The sequence below is a fragment of the Anopheles funestus genome, chromosome 2RL (assembly GCF_943734845.2).
Source record: "Anopheles funestus chromosome 2RL, idAnoFuneDA-416_04, whole genome shotgun sequence".
Lineage (NCBI taxonomy): Eukaryota > Metazoa > Arthropoda > Insecta > Diptera > Culicidae > Anopheles > Anopheles funestus.
This window is the reverse complement of record NC_064598.1, coordinates 10,726,886-10,752,671: the sequence shown is the minus strand read 5'-3', so window position 1 is coordinate 10,752,671 and position 25,786 is coordinate 10,726,886. Positions and strand designations below refer to the sequence as shown.

The 25,786-nt window shown below is 41.5% G+C and overlaps 5 protein-coding genes across 9 annotated transcripts in view; 3 read left to right on the top strand and 2 right to left on the bottom strand.

The window, feature by feature from the left end:
- Positions 1-9,118, bottom strand: part of LOC125765956 (inhibitory POU protein) — a 44,188-nt gene extending 35,070 nt beyond the window's left edge. For 3 of the 4 annotated variants that reach the window (XM_049431513.1, XM_049431515.1, XM_049431516.1), the window contains exon 1: positions 8,621-9,118. The gene's annotated coding sequence lies outside the window, so the exon portion shown is untranslated. The other variant, XM_049431514.1, reaches the window with a different exon arrangement.
- The window catches only part of LOC125765928 (nucleolar protein 58), a 135,725-nt gene extending 118,464 nt beyond the window's left edge, over positions 1-17,261 (bottom strand). The window contains exons 1-8 of one of the 2 annotated variants that reach the window (XM_049431463.1): positions 17,086-17,257; positions 16,870-16,946; positions 16,159-16,596; positions 15,914-16,083; positions 15,616-15,846; positions 15,118-15,539; positions 14,965-15,042; positions 14,029-14,866 (exon numbers count right to left, since the gene is read on the bottom strand). In XM_049431463.1, the coding sequence (XP_049287420.1) occupies positions 14,651-14,866; positions 14,965-15,042; positions 15,118-15,539; positions 15,616-15,846; positions 15,914-16,083; positions 16,159-16,596; positions 16,870-16,946; positions 17,086-17,130 (1,677 nt within the window). In that variant the 5' untranslated portion in view covers positions 17,131-17,257 and the 3' untranslated portion in view covers positions 14,029-14,650. Of the gene's footprint in view, positions 1-14,028; positions 14,867-14,964; positions 15,043-15,117; positions 15,540-15,615; positions 15,847-15,913; positions 16,084-16,158; positions 16,597-16,869; positions 16,947-17,085 lie in introns of those variants that run through there. The other variant, XM_049431464.1, reaches the window with a different exon arrangement.
- Positions 17,262-17,537: 276 nt separating this feature from the next.
- LOC125765981 (NADH dehydrogenase [ubiquinone] flavoprotein 2, mitochondrial) lies at positions 17,538-18,766 on the top strand. The gene is made up of 5 exons (XM_049431555.1): positions 17,538-17,682; positions 17,795-17,920; positions 18,007-18,282; positions 18,354-18,473; positions 18,537-18,766. The coding sequence occupies exons 1-5, from the start codon at positions 17,656-17,658 to the stop codon at positions 18,705-18,707; spliced, it is 720 nt and encodes a 239-aa protein (XP_049287512.1). The 5' UTR covers positions 17,538-17,655; the 3' UTR covers positions 18,708-18,766.
- A 226-nt stretch (positions 18,767-18,992) lies between these two features.
- Positions 18,993-20,869, top strand: LOC125765991 (ubiquitin-conjugating enzyme E2 G2). The gene is made up of 6 exons (XM_049431565.1): positions 18,993-19,248; positions 19,386-19,467; positions 19,529-19,647; positions 19,722-19,781; positions 19,845-19,925; positions 20,571-20,869. Exons 1-6 carry the CDS (start codon positions 19,206-19,208, stop codon positions 20,687-20,689), a joined length of 504 nt encoding a protein of 167 aa, XP_049287522.1. The 5' UTR covers positions 18,993-19,205; the 3' UTR covers positions 20,690-20,869.
- Positions 20,870-21,189: 320 nt separating this feature from the next.
- Positions 21,190-25,728, top strand: LOC125765972 (uncharacterized). The gene is made up of 4 exons (XM_049431540.1): positions 21,190-24,118; positions 24,194-24,631; positions 24,703-24,999; positions 25,079-25,728. The coding sequence occupies exons 1-4, from the start codon at positions 24,040-24,042 to the stop codon at positions 25,249-25,251; spliced, it is 987 nt and encodes a 328-aa protein (XP_049287497.1). The 5' UTR covers positions 21,190-24,039; the 3' UTR covers positions 25,252-25,728.
- Positions 25,729-25,786: the final 58 nt, after the last annotated feature.

The window sequence follows — 25,786 nt, the reverse complement described above, 5'->3', positions numbered from 1 at the left end:
CCCCCCCCCCCCCCCCCCAGAAAAACATTCCTGCAAGAAACCATTCACCGAACGAGGGAAAAACGAATCAAAATGCATACTGTACGCCCATTTCCATTGCATTGTTTTTCACTTTTATGGCAGCCAATTATGTTACGCTCGTGGCAATATGGCAACCATAAAACCCGTTACAGAACAATCCCACATCCAGCTACCGAAGGCTCCAACACCAGCAGACTCTGTTTTTTCCAACGCTAGAGCAGGAGTTTTCTTATGCTCGCCGCGTCATACATTTGTTGACTTCGGGGCCTTAGTCGGGGCTTCGTTTTTGGTTTTGTTTTCAACCTCAATTGCTGCTATTCGTCCGGATTGGTTGGGAACCCTCGCAATAGCGCGGTTGAATGTTGGCCACCAACCGGAATGCATTTATCATCTTACAATTCCACCTTCACGGTATCAGTTTACCGGGAAGAAATAACCATTGCACCGTTTGAAATATGTTTATGGTTTGGTACATTTCGGTACACGAGTGGCTATAAATTTCTTCCCCGTACCGTATTCGTATCCTTACATGGTTAAATCTCTTTCGAGCTTTTGTGTACGATTTGGTTGTTGCTCAGTTTCTTTTTTTTTAATTATTCTCCAAGATGTTCAAAAGCACTTCAATACATTTCATATAAACAGTCTCATACAGGCAGAGTAACATATTATTGTTTTAGCTCTAAATTGCGTCTGGAATCTATCTTAAATAGGAATGATTTTTGTAGGGAACATATTTTATCCATTTCCATTTAAAAACAATCACTATAATTATCATAAAATATAATTCTCAAATTTTTCGTAATTTCATTTAGCCATTCAATCATGATAAGTTTGTTTGGAAATTTCATGTCCTCCAAGTGGAAGTTCCTTTACCAGAATATCTCAATCAATTTCAATTTTCTTTCTAAATTTAAAATATTGTATCTCTATGATTGTTGTTGTGAGGTTCAGTTCCTATTTTCTGAAATGTTCGGATATAAAAAGTTTGAAGCTTGGGAGAGAGAATTATTTCAACTTGTAAACCTCAGATAAAACTGATCGACCAGAGCTGGAGAGTTTTTTTTTTGTTGTATTTTTTTAAATCATATCATATATTGAAGCAATTCAAACAAAGGAAAAAATAATTACATCCCATTCAATCATCCAACCAAGTTAAACGATGTTAAATTTAGACACCATCCAATAACCACTACGCCCTTTCAGTCTATTGGCAAATGTTAATCGATATTCAATAAACTGATGCAATCTATTCCGAGTGGAAGTAATTATGTTTTACGTGTTACGTGTCCAACGGAAGCTTACACCATTAGTACACCTATCAACGGAGTACTCCCGGACCTTATTTGCCCACGCTCGTTGTTTGATCAGTAAAGCGTTCGCAGTTGTGTTTGAATAGTATCCATTTTTTTTTGTTTCTTCCTCCAATAAATTCTGCCATTCGAAATTAGTTCATTTTTGCACTCGATCCTGACATCAAACACACAGCTCATGTCGACAACGCACAAACATCGTGTGCAAATCGCAATCACAGAAATGGAAAATTACCCCCCAAACGTGTGTGTGTGTGTGTGTGCGTGTGTTTTTCCTTTATCGAAAAATGGTGCCCGTTAGTGAATAAAGAGAAAAAAATAGAGGAAACTTACAGTAAAAACCACTCGCAAATATTAGCTCATTAGCGAAATGTTCAATCGGTTACGTAAGCTTCAATTTCCATTTTTCCCGCAACAAAAAAAAAACCCTTTTTCCACCGTTTGGCACGAAACGGACAGATAAAACCTTTGGTGGGATGGCAAATTTAAAAGCATCACAAAACGAGGAACAAAGTACAATTGTACAAGGGATAGTATTCAGCAAAACGAAAAAAGAAAAACATTATTTACACACCTAGCGACAACGGCACGCGGACAAGGACCTTTCGCGTTACCACCCCCCGAGTGTGTCGAAAACGGGGACGTGATTTTGTCCCCATCGGGTGCACCCATCCGATGCCGGGAACCCGGGTTTCCGCCGTATGTATAAATGAGTAGATGTAAGCGGCCCACCGCTTGGCGCGTTCAGAAATGCATAAATTATCGCCAAAAACGGAGAGAGAGAGAGAGAGAGAGAGAGGGAGAGAGAAGAAGAAAAAAAGATCTTGCGCCCTTACGTCGTCGTTGTCATCATTGGCGTACTCGTCTTCGTCGTCGTCCTCGAGTGTCCACCGTATTTTGCCTATTCTGCCTACTTGCCCTGACTTGGTGCTTTGTGCCATTTTTTTTCCTTCATTTCGTATTTTTGTTTTTCCTCCCAAGTGATTCGGTGGCCGCCACCCGTTTTCCCGTACCCAAAGACCCGTGCGCACGTTTGTTTTTTTTTTGGGTTTTGGTGTGCTTTAAGTCATCGCTAGCAAAACAGCGCAATGGAGCACGTGAAGGGAAAACGTTTAGGATTAAATATTCAGCGCCGTGTAAGAGTCACAGATTCCACCTTTAAAGTAAAACCGTGGCACACATACATCGTACAGCCGGTTCAAGTGAGGTTATACACGATTGCTAAGAAATCGGTACAGAAGTTTTTGTGTTTAAAATTTTAACAGCTTTACACGGGTGTGTGGCTTTGTGCCGGTGAATTCCGTTCATAGTTGTTGTAAGAATATTGAAGAAAGCGATGGCTTTTTTAAGCATTTTATTCAATTCTTCGATGGTTTCAAGTGAAGAAGAAACCATCTTTGTCTCTCTTTCTCTTTCTACACGTATAACGTACATTTTTATTGCAAATGGAGATTTTATATTTGTTTGTACAAAATACCTATGGCCACGGGATAACCTCTCTACATAATATGATAATGCCTTTCTCTGTCTCTTATTGTCTTGGCATAAATAATATTCCATACCTGAATGACTACAGTTTGGTGTTTAAAATGAACGATTCATCGGTCCATTGAAGATAAGTTCTGAGTGTATAGATTCAATTTATTTTTGCAAAACATTTAATAGATTCTTATACTAAAAATTTGCCATAATGAACGAGGCAGTTCAAGATGGAAAATTCGTTAAACTGAACTAACATGAGACGGAAGTATATTTTATAACTACACTTTAACCAATATTCAATTTATATTTCTCCTTTTTGCGTATTTGAGAGGTTTGAGATCAAATTATAAAACTGAAGCAATTTTTGAATTACTTTCAAGTTGAACTGGAATGTCCTTTACCCTTTTCTGAGCTTTTGCTAAGCTTTCTCTACTGTCGAGGCGAGTAGATAAGCTCCAGAAAAGTGAAAAGATTTCACATCTACTTCTACATATTCTACTTCAATTTGAAAATACTTCAGAAAAAGCTTCAACTTTGCCACTAGAGCTTGTGAAACCTACAAAATTAGGCGTCATTCGTATTAGTTGTCTTTGTTGTGTTAAAGATAAGTTAAATGTTTCCATTCATTTGTACATTTATAAACCTTTTTGCTTTAAAATTAACATTTAAAACTTTGCATCTTAAATCTCTTTCAAAGTGAAGAATAACTCCTAAAATTTGACTGTTTTTTGTTGTTTTACATGCCTTTATTTGTCATGTGAAATATGCGGAAATTAGATGAATTGCCTTAGCTAACAATTATTTACAACCAATTGGTACAGTCAAATGTATTTATCGTAAAATTGGCACAACCGGAAGTAATTTAATCAGCCCACCAAGTTATGAATGACAATTGTGTAAGTATTACCCCGATTGTAATAAGCATTACACCCAATTAGTGTGCCACTCCCACCCGCGCACCACTCTGTCCTTTAACCCTCACACTCTAATCAACTTAAAAGTATTGCGCTTCTAATACACTTGACTTAATTAGAAGCCGACCGAGAGATTACTTTGTCCGTCGAAACGTCAAACCATCGTTCGGACATGAATGACAAATTATTATGATAAATGGCAAACTCAAACCAAACCATGCCAATTGCATTTGGAACTGGATGGAATCAAATTGTACTGTCTACTAGCTGGTATTACCGAAAACCAAAAACGGAAGTCGGTACACGGCGCTCATGTTAACGACGGACGACAATTGGGCAAACATATCAAGACATACGAGTACACAAGCCTTCGAGGCCTTCGATGCGATCGATAATGTTGGGCCATGTGATGAAAGCATTGGGTGGTGGAAGCAAGGGAGGAGGGAGATGATGGAAATAAGGGGTTGGTTTTTATGGGGTGAACTTTCCTAAGTAGCGGTTCTAGTAATAAACGAACGACGAGCTCTGTTACAGTGCAGTGTTGGGGTTTATGATTGGACAACCGTTCGCAATAATCACCGTTCCTATCGTACCTTGGCACTTTCAGAAGCGTAAAAATAACCGAGTGGTTGTTACAACTTTACAAAGCCTAGGCTAAACTCACCCAATACTCCCCCCGGCACGGTGGATCTCGGTGTACGTTCGTACTCCATTTTCTATTGACTTTCCTGTCCTGTTCGTACGGTGCCGTTATCCTTCCATGCATTGGCAAAGTGTTCCACTGGATTGAGCTCACTAATACAGGTACGGTACAGTACTTAGTAGGAGACGATTCAAAGGGGGGAGCATTCGCTTTTTGTGTACGAAATACTTCACTCCAACAACACATGCAAACAAGCGGGAAAATGTTGCATTTTAGGAAAATGGTAATTATTTGCTCACAAGGAATACTGTGTGTGTTGGAGGTGAGAGAATATTGATCATCACCATCCAGTCACTGCTGGTGGAACTGGGGACCCTTAAGCTTCCCTCCCCCATTTGCCATTGTAAGCCATTGTTGGAGCTCGATTGTATAAAGAGCGGATGCGCATGCGCCCGGAACGCACAACAGGACACAGCGACATGATGACACATTCGTCGTTTCGGTGAAACTGGCCACATACACACACACCGAAACCGGAGGAAGGATTTAAACCAGCACTAGGGAAAACCAGCACGGAAGCAAACCAGAGTGCGAGTTGTGCGAGAAAGGAACCGTGTAAATCAAGCGAGCGAAACGGAAATCGTGAATCGGAAATGGAATTCGCTCGTTTTGTGTAGCGACACGGAAGCACACAGAAAAAAAACCCCTCTGACCGTATTAATTATGTGCTAGTGCCATCTTTTACGATCGCTTTTACCTCGCAGCTCGATTTTTCTTTGGTTTTTGGGATGCATTTTGATGTCCACCCATCCACACCCACACACACACACACACACACATATTGTGCGGGAATCTGCATAATACAATTAAGTTCAAATTAATAGAACTTCTGTACCAGAAGGCAGATTTATTGATTTGGTAAAATGTGCTCGAAATATGTGAATTTAATGGCCTATTGGAGTTGGATGTAACTTTGCGAGTTGAAAGGTTTATAAAGCAAAAGCTTTTACTGCTGTTCTCAAAACGGTAAAGCAGATTTTTTTTTCTAATATAAGAAATTCACCTAAGTGTAACTTTAATAAACATTTCCTGAAATGGATCCTGTGGGATACATTCGATGTAAGCTTATTAATGATATTATTTGTGTAAAGTATATCTTCCAACCTTTTTGTTCTTGTATTGTAATATGATATTCAGCTGTAATATATCACATAATAGCTTGCCTGGTGTTAGATCCAATACATAGTCCTAAGACTAATGTCTGATAACCAGGATGACCTATTGAAATAGTGACATCTCCACTCGACAATATTATTACAAGGACTTATTTGAAGCCGTTAGCCAGGAACTCTAGAAACGGCAGTCCCCAAGAACTCCTAAGAACTCCTCCTAAGGTTTTCTATAATCTGAGATCGGATATATTGAAATCATTCAGCTTTCCATAACGATTTATTAGACCCCTTTTAACACGTTAAAATAAAGCACGAAATATAAAGCGAAGAAAACTAATCAAATAGCTTGTGAACATTGTAATAAAATGTGCAAACAAATTGAAAAAAATAAAGAAACGATATTAAAAATAAAAATAATTGTTATTTAATTGATCAAAACAGACATTAACTAAATACTAATAAAATATTTTCATTCATCTAGCCAGCATAGGACACGTTACAGCCGAGCTGATTAAATTATGGCCATATCAGCGTGAATGTGGAAGTCAAAAAAAAAAACATTGTTTAGATGAAGGAACGACAACAAAAAATCATGCAGAATTCTAACCCTGAATTTATTCTACTAAACCTGTTGCCAGACCAAACATCGATTGGCAGCATTTATTAAACATTTATCATTCATTCATCATTCAGTGAGCATTTATTGAGGGTTTTGCGGTTTAAACCATGCAACCACCTGATACAACGTGCTGACCACCACCCACACCCATCATACCACTTTTCCACCCTGATCAACCCGGTTTTGCTTTGGCTTAGGTGGGTTAGATAAGTGTTAAAATGATCGTGCGTGAAAAAACAAATCGCACGTCTTTAGTTTGTATGCAACATCTGCAATGTTCATGACATTGAATTAAAAATTCTATTCCATTAATTAAAAGCTTGTTAGAACACGGGAACATGCTTCCCTCATTAAATAGTAATCTACCAAACGATATAAAAATAACAATTCTTCGTAATACTTTGCATATAATTTTAGTTGCGTGTAAAAAAAGTATTTCTAGGAGTTTGTGTTTCATTTTTTCTTGCAAAAGACTCTTTAATGCTTAACGAGAAAGAAGTGCAAAAAAGCAAAGGAAAAGATGTTTATTTTTTTCCATATTTGTTCTAAAAAATATGCAAAAGGCTATTCCTGGACTGAGAAATTCCAGAAAGAAAAAAACATTGACTAATCGTGTTGGTCAATTAAAATGCAATAAGCAAGTTAAGTGTTGAAACATGATGTTTGATACAGATCAATAAATAGATACATTTACTCATGTCACCAAAAAAAGAAAAAAAAAACAGAACACCCTCTGCTACATTTCTGTTGACCTTTCCTGTTCACCCTTGCCCGGCACGTGTGTTTATTTAAAGTAATTTGTGCGCACACGAGGAAAGTAAATACATTTTCAAACATGAGATTGTTTGATGGTAAAAATCCAAGTTACAACTATTAAACATTGATACACCCTTTTCGGTTGTTATCTTTAAGCAAATGAACAAAATGTTTTTAAAACAAGTTAACAGATTGGAAACCAGTCAAAGAGACAAATGTAATGAAACTGATTTAAAGCATTTATGAAAAGAAAGAAATGCCTAGCTAATGGTAAACATAAAGTTAAATGTTTTCCAACGGCTCTGGAAACAGCTGAACAGTAATTGCAATAAGTAGATGCAGAAATATTAAAATATGTTAGAAGAACATTAAACAAACTCCATCAGATGTAAAATGTCGATTAAAGCGAGATCTTTTTTAAATGTACAGATTACAAAAAAGTATGATTTCGCCAACAGTAATTAACAATTTCTTTATGTAAGTTAATTTACTTAATGTTCCACTTAAGGAAACAAATAATGCTGAAGTGAAACAAAGTAAGAATATGTTATGTCGAGAAAATATAAAACAGAGGCTCAAATACCTGCGGCAAAAACACTTTTGCGCATTGCACTTCTTTCCACAATTTTTATCCATGTATCAACTACAATCCATTTTAAATTTCACATCATCTTTAAATCAATATTAGTTAAATAGTAGTACACTTGTTTAAGGATGTATAGAAAAACGATAATACTACTGTATCTTTGTGGATATGAAAGCCGTTTGTTAGTCCATACTATTTTGTAGCTTTAGCCGTCGCTGTACGATATTTATTGAAACACTTTGAAACAGTTTATTTAAACAAAATTAGTTACAAATTTAAGCAATTCACTGATTACTAAATGGAACTACGATATCGACACAGCAGTGAATTGTCACTCAAAAAGTCCCAGGCAAAACGAACGTATTAAACGCAACAAAAACTTGATTTTTCCCCCGAACACCTTATCCACCGGTTGTGGTCGATATAAACAATTGCACAATATTTGCCATAAGCAACACTTTAATCCTGAACCGAAAGTAAGTACACGGAATCGTTGTTAATCCATCGAAACCATCGCTTCACAGCGGTAACACACATTGTACGCGACGGCACGGACGGTTCCACACTACGTTCGTATGCGTCGGATTGCTTTCGGAGTGAAATTTAAATGAAATGCTGTCCACAACAATACTACAGCCCCGGAAACGTCAAATCCGATCCGCGCCAAACGTCAGGCATCGATCGATCGAGTAGCCTGTTTCGTTGCGCTCGACTAATACACCTTTACACGCGACGGTACAGCAGGGCAGGACAGGTGTGTGTGCGTAGGGATGGACGCAGGGCAGGAACGCATGTACTACAATAGAAGGATACGCACGCGCAGCCAGCACACACTGATTGTAGCCCGTTCGGTCGAGAATGCAAATAATTTTGTAGATTCGTTCGTAGTAGTCCTCTTTCTTTTTTTTCTTCTTTTGGTTTGCTCAGAACAATCACACTTGACACACCTGTCAGACTAAATTCGCAGATTGCTTCGATTTCGGACAGATTCTTCAATCCACCAAAAGTCTATTTGGTTTATGTTTAAGTTTGAATTACTTTATCGTGTCGTACATGGATTTGATTTAAATAACTCACACACATATATACGCACCCAGACGGATGCTAACACACGTACCTGTTTCACTATCATTGGAACGATTTCACCAAACAAATTCAAATGAATAGTTCACCGCCACTGTATACCAAAAACCGAAACATAAACGTACACTCTGGACGAAGTAATCACGAGGAGCAGTAGACAATTTTCATCACCAAATTCCGATACGAAAGATTCGCCTGTCAACAAACTAGGCAGCAACCCATAGTTGACATCGTACGGCCCCTCTATCTTCACATTAAGCTAGGCGATGCGATGTTATCGTCTGCGTAAAATGTGTACGCATCTTACTGTGCCTCTTCCTGTCTTTTTAGATGGTCAAGATTTGGAGCAAAGAAAGAAAAAGTCACACACATTCATACGTACACAAACACACACACACGCATTCACTTAGTGTGACGAAAGGTGAAATCCGTGCGACGACAAAAGGAATACCCCGAAACTTCAATCCAAACCCGATAACACGATTGTTGCAACTGAATGTAATTTTCCGCGTTTGTATGAGGCGTACCGCAGCAGTAGCCTCGTACACAACAAACACAACACACCAGTACCGGGACTGGGTTGGTCACGTAGGGAGGAGCAGGAGAAACACCAAGAGGAGGATGTTGGAGAGGAGAGCAAGGGGAAACAAAATCGGACGAGAAAAACCCGGCAGGACATTCACACAACACACCAGACGGCAGAACAAAACACATCGAACAAACGGAACGGGAAAGAGCCCTCCTTGGGGGGAGGGAGAAGAAGGGGTGAAGAGGGTGACAAGGGATGAGGGCACACGGAAGAGGCCGGGCCGTTTTCTAAATGTGATAGAGGGTGAAGAATTGAACCGAACGATTGGTCGGAAAAACGGCTGGCGGAAAAACACACACTGGGAAGAGAAAGCGAAGAGAGAAAGAACGAGAGCGAGAGCGAGAGAAAACTATTTCCTCCCATCGTTTCGCTTCGCAGAGGGAAAGGGGGGCTGTGCGCTGGAAAAGGACGAAATACACTTCTAAAAATATATTGCTATTCACCCCTCCTCGCCAACCCCCCCACCAGTAACAACCCTTTTCACCCTTCCACCCTTAATGGTGCAACATAAAAGAAAAAAGCACCACCAAGCCTGGACTACAATAGAACTGCGAACGGATGGATGTGGATTGAAAGCTTCACATTTGGAATTAAACGAAGGATCCAAAACAGTAAAAGAACAGTGCTAATAGCGTGGATACTAGAGTCCCAAAAAAGGATGGAAGAGAATAATAGTTTTTCCACCCTTCCCTTCGGTATTTTCTCCTTCCCCTCCACCTCTTCCTTCACGTAACAATGCGTGCTCTAGTGAGAGATGGCAAAACAGCAACAATCAAAGGAACCATTCCACGAGAACCGCCTGCTGTGTGGTGGGGCTTAATTTTCCACCTGATTTTCCACATGCAAAATAGGGTGAAGTATCCTTGTTGCACACTGTTGTATTGTGTGCAGGAAATATTTATAAGTAGGCGTTGCCAGCAGGACTTTCTGCGTGTGTGCTCACTATAGCTGTGCTGCTCTAATCGTGCTCGTTTTCGTAAGTGAAAGAGATAGATGCACGATGAAAGTGAGAAGCACCAGATGAGACAATCCAATCACATAAACCAATACGAACTGATACAAGGAAGAAAGAGAGTGAGAGAGAGAGAGAGAGAAAGCGTTTGGGGAGGGTTTGGTTACGCTATGATTGTCTCGTGCACGCATGCGCCGCACGAAAGGATACGACGCGTACATCCTATCTCCCGTCCTCGTCTTGTCCTGCTTCCTTTCTCTCTTTTTCCCTTGTCCATTCCCGAGAGCTTTGACGTTCTACGGTCAGTTTGAGCGCGATGGCGCCAGCTAACCCTTTTTTGTATTTGTTTGTCGCGCTTCAACACATCCACATGCCCCCCGAGTGTGTGTGTGTTTCGATCGCGCGAAACAAACCGTCAAACATTCGGCGTGAACTAGCCCTGGCAGGAATTGGAAGCCAGGAAATACCTTCCAAAAACGGGACAGGACGGTCCGAAAGGATGTCGCGCGGGACAAATAAAACGATACAAACAAGGCGAGCAGCAGCCGGGTGGGTCGTGGAAAATCTGTTCGATTTCGCTTCACATCACAATATCAATGGCAGAATGACTCGTCCTCCGCCCTGACAAGCCTTCCCGCTTGGATGTCGTGGAGTACGAAAGAGGAGCAATTCGCATTCCGAGCCGGGCGGTGTTGTGTCGTTGGAAAAAGTGGAAATGAAATGAGATGACAAAATGATTGGTCGGAATGCATATTTCAAATCTTATGCTAATGAAAAATAAAATCGTGAAATCTATCCGTACCTTTACCGTCACACAGACACACACACACAGTTGAGCCATTATGGGATCCTCCACTATTGCCGAACGGTGAAGGGACAACAAATGGGTTTGTTCGCAAAAAAAAGAAAATCAACGACTCGCAACTCGGTTGAAAATGAAGCGAACGAGTGAAAATTGGAACCGAAAGCCTGGAGCACTGGGAGCACTGGGATGGACCTTTAACCCGTCCATCCACGGGCCACCTAACCACTTCACGATGGCTGGCCTTTTGGGTGCCGTTAGGTTGTGGGCACCGGCATCACACACAGATCACGCTCGAACGTTGTGTGCAAATCGTTCGAACCCGTGTGTTGCCGATGGAACGAGTTCCGTTCCATTTCAGCGACAGGTTCTCAGTACAGTGTTTGCCCTTTTGCCATTTTGGAAAGGATTTTAGACTCATCCCGTAGAAGAAATTCCATCGAACCGTTTAGTGGAACAAATGCCGACGGGTTCGCCCCTTCTGTCTGTCTGGCTGTCCTGTCGGATGGTTTGCACAGCCAACGTTCAACGAAAAAAAAAGGAAATGAGATACTTTCGAGAATGGTGGTTCTCTTCATGGTAAATTAAAAACTAACCTTAAAAATGGGCGATCTTTTTCGACTGTTTTATCTTTATTGTCTTGAATGATTTTTTTCTGGTATTGTGATGCAAGATAAGGGAAAGTAAAGGTTATTGGAACGATTCTGATGTAGTTTTTAAATTAAATTAAATTTGAATAAAGCAAAGGAACTTTGCAGAAGTGATAATAATAAACTACAGATTAAAAATGTGATTCAATTTTAAAGCAAAAATATAAAAATAACAATTAAACACACTACACTTAAACCCAAACAATGAAAAATAGAATTGCTTCTAAAGAAAAGGAAAAATCATTGAAAATATTTCTCCCAAAAACTAAAGCAAAAAACAACACAACTGATGTGATGGACAGTGTCTTTAATAGTGCAAAAGAAAACCAAACGAAAAGAAAGAAAAACTCCTTCAAAAGCACCACAGACTAGAGAGAAAGCGTTTTTCGCCATCGTAAATTTTCATATTTCATGCACCGAAGCAAGAAGGTGGAGGGAGGAGGACAAAGGTTGCCTGCTTGCGGTTAAACGGTTGATGACACCCGACACCGATCTGCTTTAGATGAGATAGTTTGGCATCTTTTTTCCACACCACTTACTCTTCGTTTCCCTTCGTCCGAAAAAAGTGGATGGCCCCCCTCGAAAAGATGCGCCACTGTCGATGGAAAAGAGTGCCGGAAAAATCTCGCCCTTCCATCCACAACGAAAACGAAAAAAAAAACACACACATATGGCCAAGTAAAATCAACAAACCTAACCTATGCATCTTGTGGCGGTGGTGTGGCCATGTGCTTCATGAGAGAAACACGTGTCTTTTGGCGTTCTCTGTAGCGTCCTGGTGTGGTGCGTGTGTACGAAAAAAGTACCCAAAGCACCGTGTACTACACTTTGGAATGGTGTGGCTAAATAAAGCGAACCGAAATGCGGAAAAAATTGCTGAAAGCTTCCGTGTCTTTCGTGTCCGGATGAAATTTGTACCAGAAATTAAAGGCAAAGCTGAATACTTAGATTTCCTCTTCCGTCTTTGTATTCTATTGTCCACTGCTCATGTACAATACGGTTGTAATATGCAAGCAAACGGTCTATTCTAATTTTAAAGAAACTAATAATGTACTGCTACTATTCCAAGCACCTAATTAACTTGATTCTATATGCAAAAGATACGCTTTATTAACGAAACGTTGTAAATAGTAATCAAGCGAATATTTATCACACCACGTCCTAGCTTCTTGTATCTAGAGCTCACTCACTCCTTACTTACCACACAAAAACGGGCACAAAACTACTACGCCGTCGCCTTTTGCCAACCTCTCTACCGTCACTTCCGCCTTATGTTCTCGCTTCCTCTCCACGCCCCAGATAGATCTTTGTGCACGGTTGAAGAAAGTTTGTTCCATCACAGATAATGTTCGATCATTTGCCGCGTGTCTTAGCGCCGATAAGGCCACAAGCATCACTCAACTGGGAAATTACGCGCACAACCAGAACCGACTCTATATGAAATTTGCTTGAATTTTTAATCGACCCATTCGCCACCACAACTCCCGTGGATGGTCCACGGGTTTTCCCCCACGCGCTAGACGAGCGTCTTCGCGGGAACAAACGATACTGCTGTACGACGAAACTTCTTATCCTTAGCACCGATCCGTCGTCCGTCGGTGATGCGCTCGTCGACGCTGACAAACTTGTCTTGTCATTGGTTGTGGTATTATTATTACCATTATCAACGGTAGTAGTAATAGTAGTAGCAGAAGTAGAAATAGAAGTAGTAATAGGTACTTCTTGTCACCTTCCTTTCGCGAAAGCAGCTTTAAACCTTACTTTTCACCAATTGTGGACGGTTAGAAGCAATAAAATCTTTTGTGTACGATCATGTACGGATACGTTCAGTTCAGTTACGGCCACTTTTCCACTGCCGACGGGTTGTCAGGTTACTACTGTCACTACCAGCACTCGCTAGGAACATGGGATCTGTACTAAGTGTATAGTGTGTACACTTAACCAACCATGTCCAGCCCCAGATGATGGTTGTTGGTGAAAATTGGCAGTTGAAAAATGCTGTTTTGCTTAATTTGCTGCTTGTTCAGATTTATCGATTTTAGTGCCGCGTTTTTGTTGTTTTGTTTTAGAACAAGAATATTAGGGGTGAAAAGTCTCCACCTCCCTCTATATTTGTTGGCATATGGCCTCATTTGACTTACACCGCGCGGTACTTAGACACGTAGTGCGATGGCAACACATATGAACTTCACGGAATCGTTCTCTCCTAAACCTCTCGCCCCCCTGTCCGGGTCCTACACCGCCATCCATTCGAATCCTTACGCCATTTCCCCTTACGCGTGTGCTATTGCGTGTTTTTACTTCCCCTTTCATGATAACGATGTATTGGTGAGATGGTTGCTATTACTTACAGTGATGTGCAAAACGAACGCTACCTCTTTGTTAAAAGGCATGTTTTAGTAATGTTTTCCCATATTTCTTTTTGTATATGTTAGCAAAAGGATTAATCAAATTTGCTTAGAATTCTATGTATATATTTTTTTCAAATGAATATTCCATTTTACAATTATCTTAAACGATATAGAAGATTTTTATTCCTATTACTAAAGACAATCCTAACAACTGCTTTCCTTTACACCGCGCGTTGGGAGTAAACACCGAGTGTGACAAACAGAATAGTAAACAGACTCAAAATTTTGAGCGGAAAAAAAACTTCCCAAATAGACTGATTTATTAAAATATTCGGGTTCAATATTTAAAAAAAAAAACTTGATGGAGACATAATCTGGTTTACCCATGATACGGGTAGGATAAATCTTGCCTAGAGAAGGATCAACGATATTAGGAAGGGCATCAAGAACGAACTACACATTTCGTTGCGTGAAACGAAATGGAAAGTCTATCAAATGGTAGAAAATAAAAATTGTTGTACAAATGTAGCACTGCACTGCACTGCACTGCGTTGCCTTTCCTTTCTCACCTATTAGCAACAGGAAGTCAAGAGGCTAAAAAAATTGGCTTAGCATTGCCTCCATCCCTCGCGCCCTCTACATCCTTCCTCTTCTATTAATCTATAGAAGAACTTTCCTTCCTTAAACTTACCAACCTTTTTTCTTATCGCTGTTTACTTTCTATTCATCTTCTTCGGTTGCTTTTTTTCCTTTCGATTTTTTACTCTTTTTTGCGGACCCGGGCATTTCTACACTTTCGTCCATCATGCTTTCATCGGCCGGTTGTGCCGATTCGCTTTTAGACTTCTTCTTCTTCTTCTTTGCGGATCCTTCACCCATTTCTGGTTCCACGGATTCTTCCTGTGGAACTGTGGGTTCTTCCTCTACAACAGTATCCTGTGAAAGAGAGAGAGAGATAAACATCGACAATGTAGTTTGTAATGTGTGATTACATTCCACTAGGTCGCTAAATTTGTGAACACTGAATTCCTTACCTTCTTGTTCTTCTTCTTCTTCTTGGCGGATCCTTCACCCATTGCGGGTTCCGGATTTTCCTCCTCCATATCAACATCCTATGGGAGAAACAAAAGCAATACAAAAAACAAGTTATTATTTTCGCCTTGCTGATCTCAACATGAGCCACTTACCTGAACCTTCTTCTTTTTCGGCGAGGGTGCATTTGCTGCTTCATCATCTGCTTTCAATTTCTTTGAGGTCGACGGTAGCGTACTGTCTGTGGCGACCTTGAACGTTTTCACCTCGCTAACGGCGTGGAATTTCTGCAGCTTGGCTTTTGCCTTCATGCCCGACAGTTTCGTGCTGTTGCCTTCCTCCAGCATGCGCAGTCTGGTTTCTAGTTTCGCCCTATGATCGATACCGAGCTGCATTGTGACATCATCACCGAATGCGTCCACACGGGTGGCAAGTGAAGCCTTCGCAGCTAGCGATCGTGAAATGCGTCCCTTATTTTTGAGACTGGCCGCACCGACCATGCTGGCGTGATAGATGAGACCATACTTCGGTGTGTCTTTCTTTGTTTTCAACGCACGGAACAGTGCCTTTTCGGATCCTGTTGTAGCGGATATAAAAGGTTTCAAATGAAAGACGTGCTTTTAATGATTAAAAGAAAAATGCTTCTCACTTACCCAAAATCTGAAGTGTTGAGGCTGGATGCTTTGCCAAATTGACCAACGATCCGGAGTGAGCAATTAATCTGGCCCCAACGGTTTCTCCGACCAGGACGGTCAGATTCGGTGCCATGGCCATCATGCGTGCCTTCAGATAATCGCCCAAATGTGTACGATATTCGTTAATCGAAATGATCTCGTCGCAGAGGCTTTGAATGTTTGTTATGTCTTCTTCCGAAATTTCCGTGCCTGATGAGAAAATTTAACTCATTTCATATACCTTCCTTCAGAGCAAAACAACATTTAAAATATTTACCCATCGAAATCTCAGCTGCTTCCTTCACCTTCTGCTCAAGCTCTTCCATCAAGATGTCGGACAGATCGGTGTCTGCAATGTTGTCCCTCATGCCGACCAGTTTGATGACCTTAACGTATGCTATGTTATCGGTCAGAATCTTTCCCAGCTCAGGGAAATGCCAACCGTACCTGTTAGAAGAAAACAAGCGTGGTTAAATCGTGTTCCACTGCGACCGGTGCTGTTGTTCTGCCCGATTCACTTACCATTCTCTAACTCGCATCATGTAGTTATTCAGCTCCTTATCCAGATCGTCCAACAAACATTGTGCCTGCACGATCATCGTATCGATCTTGTCCGGCGAGAACTTAAGCTTGTAGCGAGAAAGGGAATGGGCTAAACCAAGTGACATGGCCGTCATCTCTTTCTTCGGCAACCCGGACAGTAGACTTTCTGACTGCGAGCGGATGCAACGCATCAGCTCTTGTACCGACGTGTTGGCAACGCATTGTAACGAAAGCTTTTCCTTGATCGCATTACCGAGCTTGGCATCGGCAACGAGCAGCTGATTCTGTACATCATCTACCACTAGCTTCTTCAGTGCTTTCTTTAACGACTTCGACAATTTACCCTCGACAGCAGCAGTAGCGGCCGAAAGAGCTTCCGTTGTATCGGTAAACTTTTCAAAGTGTTTCAGCTTAACACTGCAAAAATATGAGACAAACAAACGAAACGTAGTTTATAGTTAGCATATGCCAATGATATCGTTTAAGGGATGAATATACGAAAGCAGCAGTTTGTGCATGAAACCAAAATTTATACATCTGATAGCTTGCGGATGATAATGTGAATAATTCATGCTATAGTTAATATTAGACGCGCCAAAAATTCTACCATTTACTTTAGATGGTCGAAAGGAACTTTGCGTCTGACTGTATCTGAAGCGCTTCACGATCGCCCTGAAAGGAGTAACTTACATCTTGCTCGCCTTTTCCGGAGTTTGGAACTCCAGGTACAGATTGTCGATCTCTTTGAATTTGTTGTCGTCCAGAAGCTAAAAAAAATGGGAAAACAAATATTCCATCAATTTTATAACCTCAACACTACTTCCTACACGCTAGCCGATTATTGCCATCAACAGCATGCTGTCCCAGGATGGTAGGACCGGTTCACGAACAGAATGCACTATTTACCTTAAAGATGGCATATCCTGCCGGTGTTTCGTAAAGTATAAACATGATGCTATACTTTTAACTTCTCGCCAATGCTGCAAATTGGGTTTGTAACTAAAAATCACTGATTTTGGCCGGATTGCGACGCGCTTCACCTAGGAAAACCAAACTAATTCAACAACGTGCTTTCTCACTGACAGCCGAAGGCCGCATTCAACTGACAGCACTTTTTTGTGATGCGTTTATAGCTGGCGGTCGTGAGCTTTAGTGGTTCATGATGAAATTTGAAATTATGAAAAGAAAATCATTATTGTTCTGGTTTTATCCTTCAAAGAACAATTAGAAAAAACAGTGAGGTATTTAAAAAAAATCTTACAAAACATTTTTACTTCACTGATTTTCGCGATTTTAAAAAAAATTGTTTCCCCTTTTCCCACGAGAACAAAAACCCATTTGTCAACTGTCAGCTGCTAAAAACACAACATTGGGTAACCAACTTCTGTCAACAAATAAGGAATTTTCGATTGGCCGATTGCTCTAGGCGGTGGTAGAAAATTTCGTCGTCGTAAACGATTGTTCGGAGCAATAGCAATGTTGCGCTTGTTCGCCAACGCCATGGTAAGCCAGCGCGTTCGTCCTTCCAGTTTGCCGACAAATATTCCGCCAACTGTGGCTTTTGTTTTGATGGCAGCAGCAGCAGCATTACATAAGTTTCCTTGCTCTTTTGTAGCGACTCGGGGCCACCCGGCCTCTGAGCACGTCAACGGTGAAAATGAGCGACAACTTGTTCGTGCATCGCGATACGCCCGAGGATAATCCGAGCATTCCGTTTGAGTTTACTGCAGATAATCAGAAGGCATGCTAAGCGTGAATGTTTCTGAATGGAACCCAGGGACGATAAGCTAGTCCTACTGAATAACGTTTCCCCGTGCTTTGTTACAGAGAGCCGAAGCCATTCTGAATATCTATCCAGAGGGACACAAACGTGGTGCCATGATTCCACTGCTGGACCTTGCCCAACGACAGCACGGTTGGCTACCAATTTCGGCCATGCACAAGGTGGCCGATATCCTGGGTCTGCCCCATATGCGAGTGTACGAAGTAGCCACATTCTACACAATGTTTATGCGAAAACCAACCGGAAAGTATCACATCCAGGTGTGCACTACTACCCCGTGTTGGCTGCTTGGATCCGACGAAGTGCTGGAATGCTGCAAGGTAGAAGAAAACGGCAGAAGCAGGTTATTCGGGAAGTGTTTCATACTTTTTTGTTTTATATTTTGTTTTAGAAAAATCTGGGCATCGGTGTCGGTGAAACTACTAAAGATGGTAAATTTACAATCTCCGAAGTGGAATGTCTAGGTGCTTGCGTTAATGCTCCAATGTTGGCGGTGAACGATGACTACTACGTTAGTACACGCAGAGAAATGTGGCGGATAATGTGATAATAATGCATCAATTACCATTCGCAGGAGGATTTAAGTGTAGCCGATACGGAAGAAATTTTGAATAGTCTCAAGAAGGGACAGCAGCCCCGCCCGGGACCACGTAACGGACGATTTGCCTCCGAACCAGTGGGTCAACTGACTTCGCTTACCGAGGAACCCAAAGGGCCTGGTTTTGGGCTACAGGCAGGACTGTAGGTTCGCTAAGCGTTATTCTGTCGCGTCCTAGTTGAAGGAATAAAAATCCCAAAAAGCAATATCCTGCTGTAAAGCCGTATAACTATTAATAAGGTTCTAAAACTTCCACAAACTGCAATCGAAAGTAGTTACATCGGGTAATTTCATTCATAGTTTTTCAACGACGATTTTCGTATACAAACATGCCATTGACCTGGTTAGTCGGTCCAGCCAAAAGCTTCATGCTCTCCTCCTTCACCGTCGTTCATTCGATGCACTGGTTTATTCCTCTCAAAAGCCTACCCACCCCCACCCACTTGCAACAATGGTTGCTGACGACGTAAACAAACATGCGCTGTCAAAATCGCCACACACAGTACACGAATATGAGATGTCAAAGTGAGACCTAGTTTTTTTTACGTTCCGTTTGTTTGCATCGAAAAGAGAAATCTATTCTTCAGTGGGGGGCGAAATAATTTCGTTCAACGTTTGCCAAGATTCCGCAACACACTAGCCAGCATGGCAGGTTCCGCCTTAAGGCGTTTAATGGCCGAATACAGACGTAAGTAGAATGGTGCAGCCAGCACATCTCCGATGGCAGCAGGCTGCATTTGCCATCAAGCAGTACCCTGTTGGATGTACCAGCTCGGTGCCTAATTTCTTCATCCGATCGACGTTGCACTTTATGCCTCATTTCAGAACTCACCTTAAACCCACCGGAAGGCATCATTGCTGGTCCGATCAGTGAGGAGAACTTTTTCGAATGGGAAGCCCTAATTACGTGAGTTTCAACCTGTTGGTCAAAGTTCAAAGTCGCTAAGCTCGTGCCATTTTTATTCCAGCGGCCCGGAAGGTACCTGCTTCGAGGGTGGAATTTTCACAGCGAAACTGGTGTTTCCACCGGACTATCCACTCAGTCCACCAAAGATGAAATTTACGTGTGAAATGTTCCATCCAAACAGTATGCGTCTAGACCTATGAGCAAACACGAAAATCCCTTCATTGATTCTTTGTAATCCATTTATTTCGTTCTAGTTTTTACTGACGGCCGTGTTTGCATATCGATCTTACATGCACCGGGAGATGATCCGCTAGGTTTGTCCGTTGAACTGGAGTAGTCGGTGTGCATTTTAATGACCGTCCTTTCTCTTCCCGTAGGCTATGAACTATCAGCTGAGCGCTGGAGTCCTGTACAGAGTGTGGAAAAGATTTTACTAAGTGTTGTTAGTATGTTGGCCGGTAAGTTTTTAGCCTTTAATTTTAACTTAGGATTGATTATCATCATCGATTTCCTCATGGTAAATTTCGAAATGTTTCACAAAAATAACGAATAACGAATCGAAATGTTCGAGAGTTATTCTTGCTCTGAGCCGTATTTGCCATTCAAAATATTCCAAATGTCTGAAGCCGTGTGCTTACTATGGAAATGCTTGCTGTGTGTTTCGCCAATGTTCTGCAGTAGCAATCTAGTGCACTTTAAATCCTGTAGTTTAAAGCCAAGAAGTAGCATTTGCCGCATTTCAAACCCTATCGAATGGTCTGCTGTTAGTATAAACTGTCCAAACAGGTCATCTGGATCATACTGAACGCACTGCAACATGCCTTCACTCGCTAGTTGCACCATCATCCACGCCCGCCAGCATTCGAAGTTGTTTCCATCAAAAATAAATTCTTTATCCATCATCGCCGATACAGCCTTTGGGATAGATGCTAGAAGTAAATTGAATTTCGAAACAATAATTAAATTAATAATACATTATCAATAGCATACCTTCCAATAAGAGAAACGAGCGGCGTAAAAACACTAAGCATCGGTTGCTTTAATTATTCGTAACACGATCAATCACACTAAGCCTGCACCGTTTGCTTGATTTTCTCTTGCAGAACCAAACGATGAGTCCGGTGCAAACGTAGATGCAGCGATAATGTGGCGCGAAAACAGGGAAGAGTTTAACAAAATTGCCCGACGCATCGTACGCAAAACGTTGGGCCTTGCATCCTAAGCTTCCCTAAACCCGTTGCGGTACAATACCGTCAACATGCGCTTCCGGTATCACGCCGGATCACGTGCAGTATATGATGGACCGGAAACGAAATTACAATCGTGTGTAGTTGATCTTTCTTTATGTTTGTTGTTTATGGTAGTAGAGTACTGGCTATGGTTGGATTAAAACAAAACAAAACAAAAAAAACCTTGATAAAAAGCTTGTGGTATCGTATATCTGTGTGAGGATGATGAATGATCGATCGATATTGATTTGTTTGTTCGGTTTATATGGTTCTACCGTTTGAACGATGACTTCGTATCGGTTTAGTTTATCATTTTATTTTTATGTTTTTTCCTTCCTCTCTTCTCCTCTACGATCGTTATTCGTACTGCGGACCAAGAAGTTTTATTTCATTACACCCTCATTATATTCACCATTCCGTTCAAAGGCGACATTAGATTTTGTTTAGTTTGCATGTGATAAAAAAACGAACAAATAAAGCTAAAAATGGTATCCCTGTTAGAGTGTGTTTGCATACAGCTAAAAAAACCGAAATTAAAAACGAAAGTTCTCCAACGTTGGATAGGCCAACAGAATAAGGCATACAGGAATGTATTTCCCATGAAGCAACAAGCAACTGCACAAATCGTGCGACACGTACACAAAACCATTACTAAATGTAGAATACCATCGAATCCACATCGACGTCATGCGCTGCCAACGGTGCATTGCACACGTGCAGCAAAGGTTCCTCGCTTGGAAACTCCTTTCGCTAGTGAAAGCTTCTGCAGTCTTTCGGTCAAACATTGCCGGATTAAAGGGAGGAAAAAGAAATGTCCCCAAACCCCGTACAAGAGCATACGCGAAATCGACACAATTTTCCTCCGTTGTTGAACTAAAAGCACTTACCTACACCAGCACGAGGTATTGGACCGATCGGAAGCATTGGCATTTAAATCTTTGTATGCTCGAGACGATCGTGTGTGATTATGCATATGTGAACATTTGGACCATATGATACACCCGTAACGTGCCGTGGGTAGTGAATTTGGCACTGATAATAATGCCATGGTCATTAACTATCCACACCACCTGCTGATTTGCAGCTTGATCTTACAGCCCATTAGCTTGTTCTTCGACTGTTTCTTATTGGCGAGAGATTAAAAAAAAGAATCTCCAACCACCTGATAAACACCGCTGTGTGGGAAAGTTTAATTGTCTGTACGCATCGGAGTGTGTGCTTTGTGGCCAGCATAAAACACCAACATAGAGAGAACACCGTTAGAATCGCACAGCAAACTTGCCCGGCGTGTAGTGTAGAACGAATGGCGGGAAGAAACAAACAAACGAATGTACGAAACGAACAAAGGAACCAATCAAATCGAACAAACCGGAGAAGGCAACACTAACGGCCAATGTCTGGTGTACATCCCAGCTCTGGGAATGGTGGTGAAGGTGGCATCGACAGCATCGACTGTCGACCGGGCCCCAGCAGTGGGGAATGGACGCAAAAATTGTGTCACGGGCTGCTTTCTTCCGATCATCGCTGCTCAGCGGTTCATTCGATCGCGAGACTTCGAAGAGAAAGGTTCCCGGGGCTCAGAGTAAGTGTGATCATCAGAACTTGTTCGGGGGTGTGTTTTTCTTTTCTTGTGTGTGTAGTTTGAATTTTTTTGGCCGCAAAGTGTGTTTTTCTTGTGTGTGCTTTTTTTAATGAAAATAGTTATGGACGAAAGCAAACTCGTGACCCGTTCTAAGCAGAAAACGGACAGGAACCCGTTACAAGTTATTGCCATTTTTGTTTGCTTTTGCCATATGTTTTTTTTTTGCAAAAGAAAAAAAAGTTCGTCTCTTGATGCGTGTTTAGATTTTGCAATCACTTCAATCGGATGGTTTAGAAGAAGAGAGACTTGCTGCTTGATCATACACGAACCGATCACATGGTTGTGCTTGAGTAAGCTTTTTTCCTTTCTTCCATTCTGGCTGGACAGACACGATAACGGTGTTTAATGAGATAAATCTTAACGGTAATTAGTAGAATAAATCGAGCAGCAAGTAGGAAAAGCATGGTCGATGAGCCACGCCGTTGCAATTGCGCAAACAAGCGGGTGTTTATGTTGCGAGTGTGTGTGATTTTTCTGCATACGAAATTGAAGGTGGAAAGACTATTTACCACACTTTTAAAAAATGTGATAAATTTTGAAAAACAGATAAAACACAATAAATTTGATGTCCATTAGAACAGTTCTATTGGATCTCGTTTTTTTACATTAAATTGGTAAACTGATGGAAGATAGAATAAAATAACTAATTGGAACGAAATTAAAATCAACACTAATCAAAGCTTTTAAAGCTCCAAATAATTACATTAATCCCTTTTCAAACCATGACTAATGGTTAACCATTCATCCAACGGTTTAAATTATCGTTTCGTCAATCGTCAGGGGGTTTTCCCCCTGATGTTTCATTCAGGGCGCCACCGTGAAGAAGAAAGATTTAATCTATCACACAACATTGGACACGCTTCTCAACGGTACACGGCTCAGCCGGTGGTTTTATCTATCTTCATATGTAAGTTAGCGGGCCTCAATTATGGGTCTAACTGTGATCGTTCATTTCATTCGTCGACTCATTTAGAATTCAACAATCATTCGCAAAATATTTTAGTTGCTCCAGTTAGCGGTTGTTAGTCGGCGATTAGCGGTATGTACTTACGCGTACCGGGTTTAACCGTTTAATTGCTCATCGCCGTACACCGTTTTGGGTGCTACGATCCGTATTCGTGCTTTTTTTTGTATTAAAGTTAATTATCCAATTTTATTACATTACACACTGTATCATGCGGCGTACGCAACGGTTAACGTAAACCGGCAGCTGATAGCCGAGACGAGAACGAGAAAGCTTTCGAAACGCCCGCCGTTGTGGTCATCCGGATCCCGTGTTGTGCACGCATCGATTTTGTTGCGGGCGTTTTTTTTTCTTCCTTTCTCACTAACAAACACCTGATCCGTCCTGAGGGCGGACGACGACGAGGGTGTGATCGAAAATTTTCGTGAAAGTTTCGGTCAGAAAACATTATGCGTATATGTGACCTCCTTTTCCCGGTGAAGGCGGGAACGGAGTGTGTCACAGGGCCATCACCACCACCCCTGGTACACAAGGATCGATTGTGTTCGTGGTGATCGATGCTGCAAACACGACGTTCACGCGCGTTGGAATGTGTCCGGGGAGACGTAACGGGCGCGCGTGTGTGTTTGTGTGATTTTAAAGTTTTGAACGACTTTTGTTGATTTCATTTTCCATCATTGCTTCATTGTTTATAATTAATTTCATTCTTTATCAGCGTTTTTTTTTTAAGGTAAAAGATGAGAATTTCTTACACACTTTGGACGGTGGGCGTACTGTGCGCGGTGCTAAACTATTCTTCGGCGAGAAAGCTTGAAAGTGAGTCATATACGTAAGCATAAGGAAAACCTTATTTGTAACCGTTTGTTTTTTTGTTTGCTTTACATCTTCCAGACATTGCTTCCAATATAATTCCGGGCAGTAATGCTTTGGGTCAGCAGAAGCAGAACGTAGTCGATACGTATGAGGATGTATCGGGCTCGGAAAATCAGCAGGATGTTGGAAGCGAAGCACTCCCGGAAAGTACCGAAACGAACGAAATAGAGGATGAAGTGGCCAGCCCGGAAGTGATAAACGAGGTGCTGGAAGAATCTAACGTTGTACCGCAGGAATCGGTGAGCGAAGCGAACGTGGTCAATATGGATGATTCGAGTTTAATCAATCGATACTGCCGGTGTACGGCGTACGAATGCAACTGTTGCCGCGATATTGATGTGCCACTGTTCCCGGTCAAAGGTCCGGGATGTGCCGTAATACAGTATCTCGATGGTGATCGTATGTCGGTTGGTGTGAAGTTTGCCGATCGTATGATCGTAAATCGTGTAATTTCGGGTAAGGAAAAATGTGTTTTCTTACAGCGCGATAGGACAAAATGATTATTTGATGTTTTTTTTCTCTTACAGCACGAAGAGCGACACCGGTCTGCTTGCCACTACCCGGTGGATATAATCGATTCTGCGGACGTGTCTATGGCATCTCGCGCAAAGCGAACGAAGGCTTCAAAGCTTGTCTCGGTCTGGAGCTGCGAGCAGACGATGAGGTAGAAGCGGTGCTGCGAGTGTCCTGTTTCAAGTTTGGTCCACGTGGACTGTCCGTGATGGATGCGGAACCGCTCCCGCCGGTTGATGATATCGATGTAGGCGACGAAGACGATGAGGACGAGGAAGATGAAGCGGAGGAGTTGTTTGGATTTTCGCTCGGTATGTATTCCTTTTTTTCTCTTTGAGAAGATCCAACACAACATTTGCATAATGTATTTAATTTTCTCTCCCAATGCAGACGATGACGACGACGAGGATGATGATGATGAGGAAGATGACGATGATGACGGTGGTGCCGATAGCGTGCAAGAGAACGAAACCGATCAGGGCGATTCACCCGACTATACCGGGTTTAGCTTTCTCGATCGTGACCTAATGGGAAGCATATTTGGGGTGAAAAAGTTCTGGTAAAGGAGACACAAAGTTGTTAGCAGTAAGCAGGAAGGTTAAGTAAACGTTAATTTTAAACCTACCATCGATCGCGATACAAACATCGATGGGTGAATTATGCTACATGATCAGATTTTTGATCAAACCTACATGTAACGAATGTAGGTTTTTTCCACACCTTTACTGACTGAAGACACAATAAGTTGGTAAATGTTTTATGATCGATTGTACTATTAAGCTGTAAACGTTTTGTCCTTAGTAAGCTTATTTCACATATCGATGTTTGTACCAGTGAAAGAACCCAATTGCAATGCATTCAACGCGAATGTAAATAGTCATAGCTGCGAGGCAAGCAGTTTTTATAAGTATTTATGAAGTGTATGTGTATTATTTATTGCTACCGAAGACCGGTGGTTTAGATCGATTAAGTATTCAAACAATAAAACGAAACAGAAGCGAAACTAAACGCCAACGTGTAAAGCTTTGATTCATTGCAACTGTTTTCTGTTCTTTTTAAAGAACCGCACTGCCTTTTTGGTGTGTGTGTTTTGCTTTT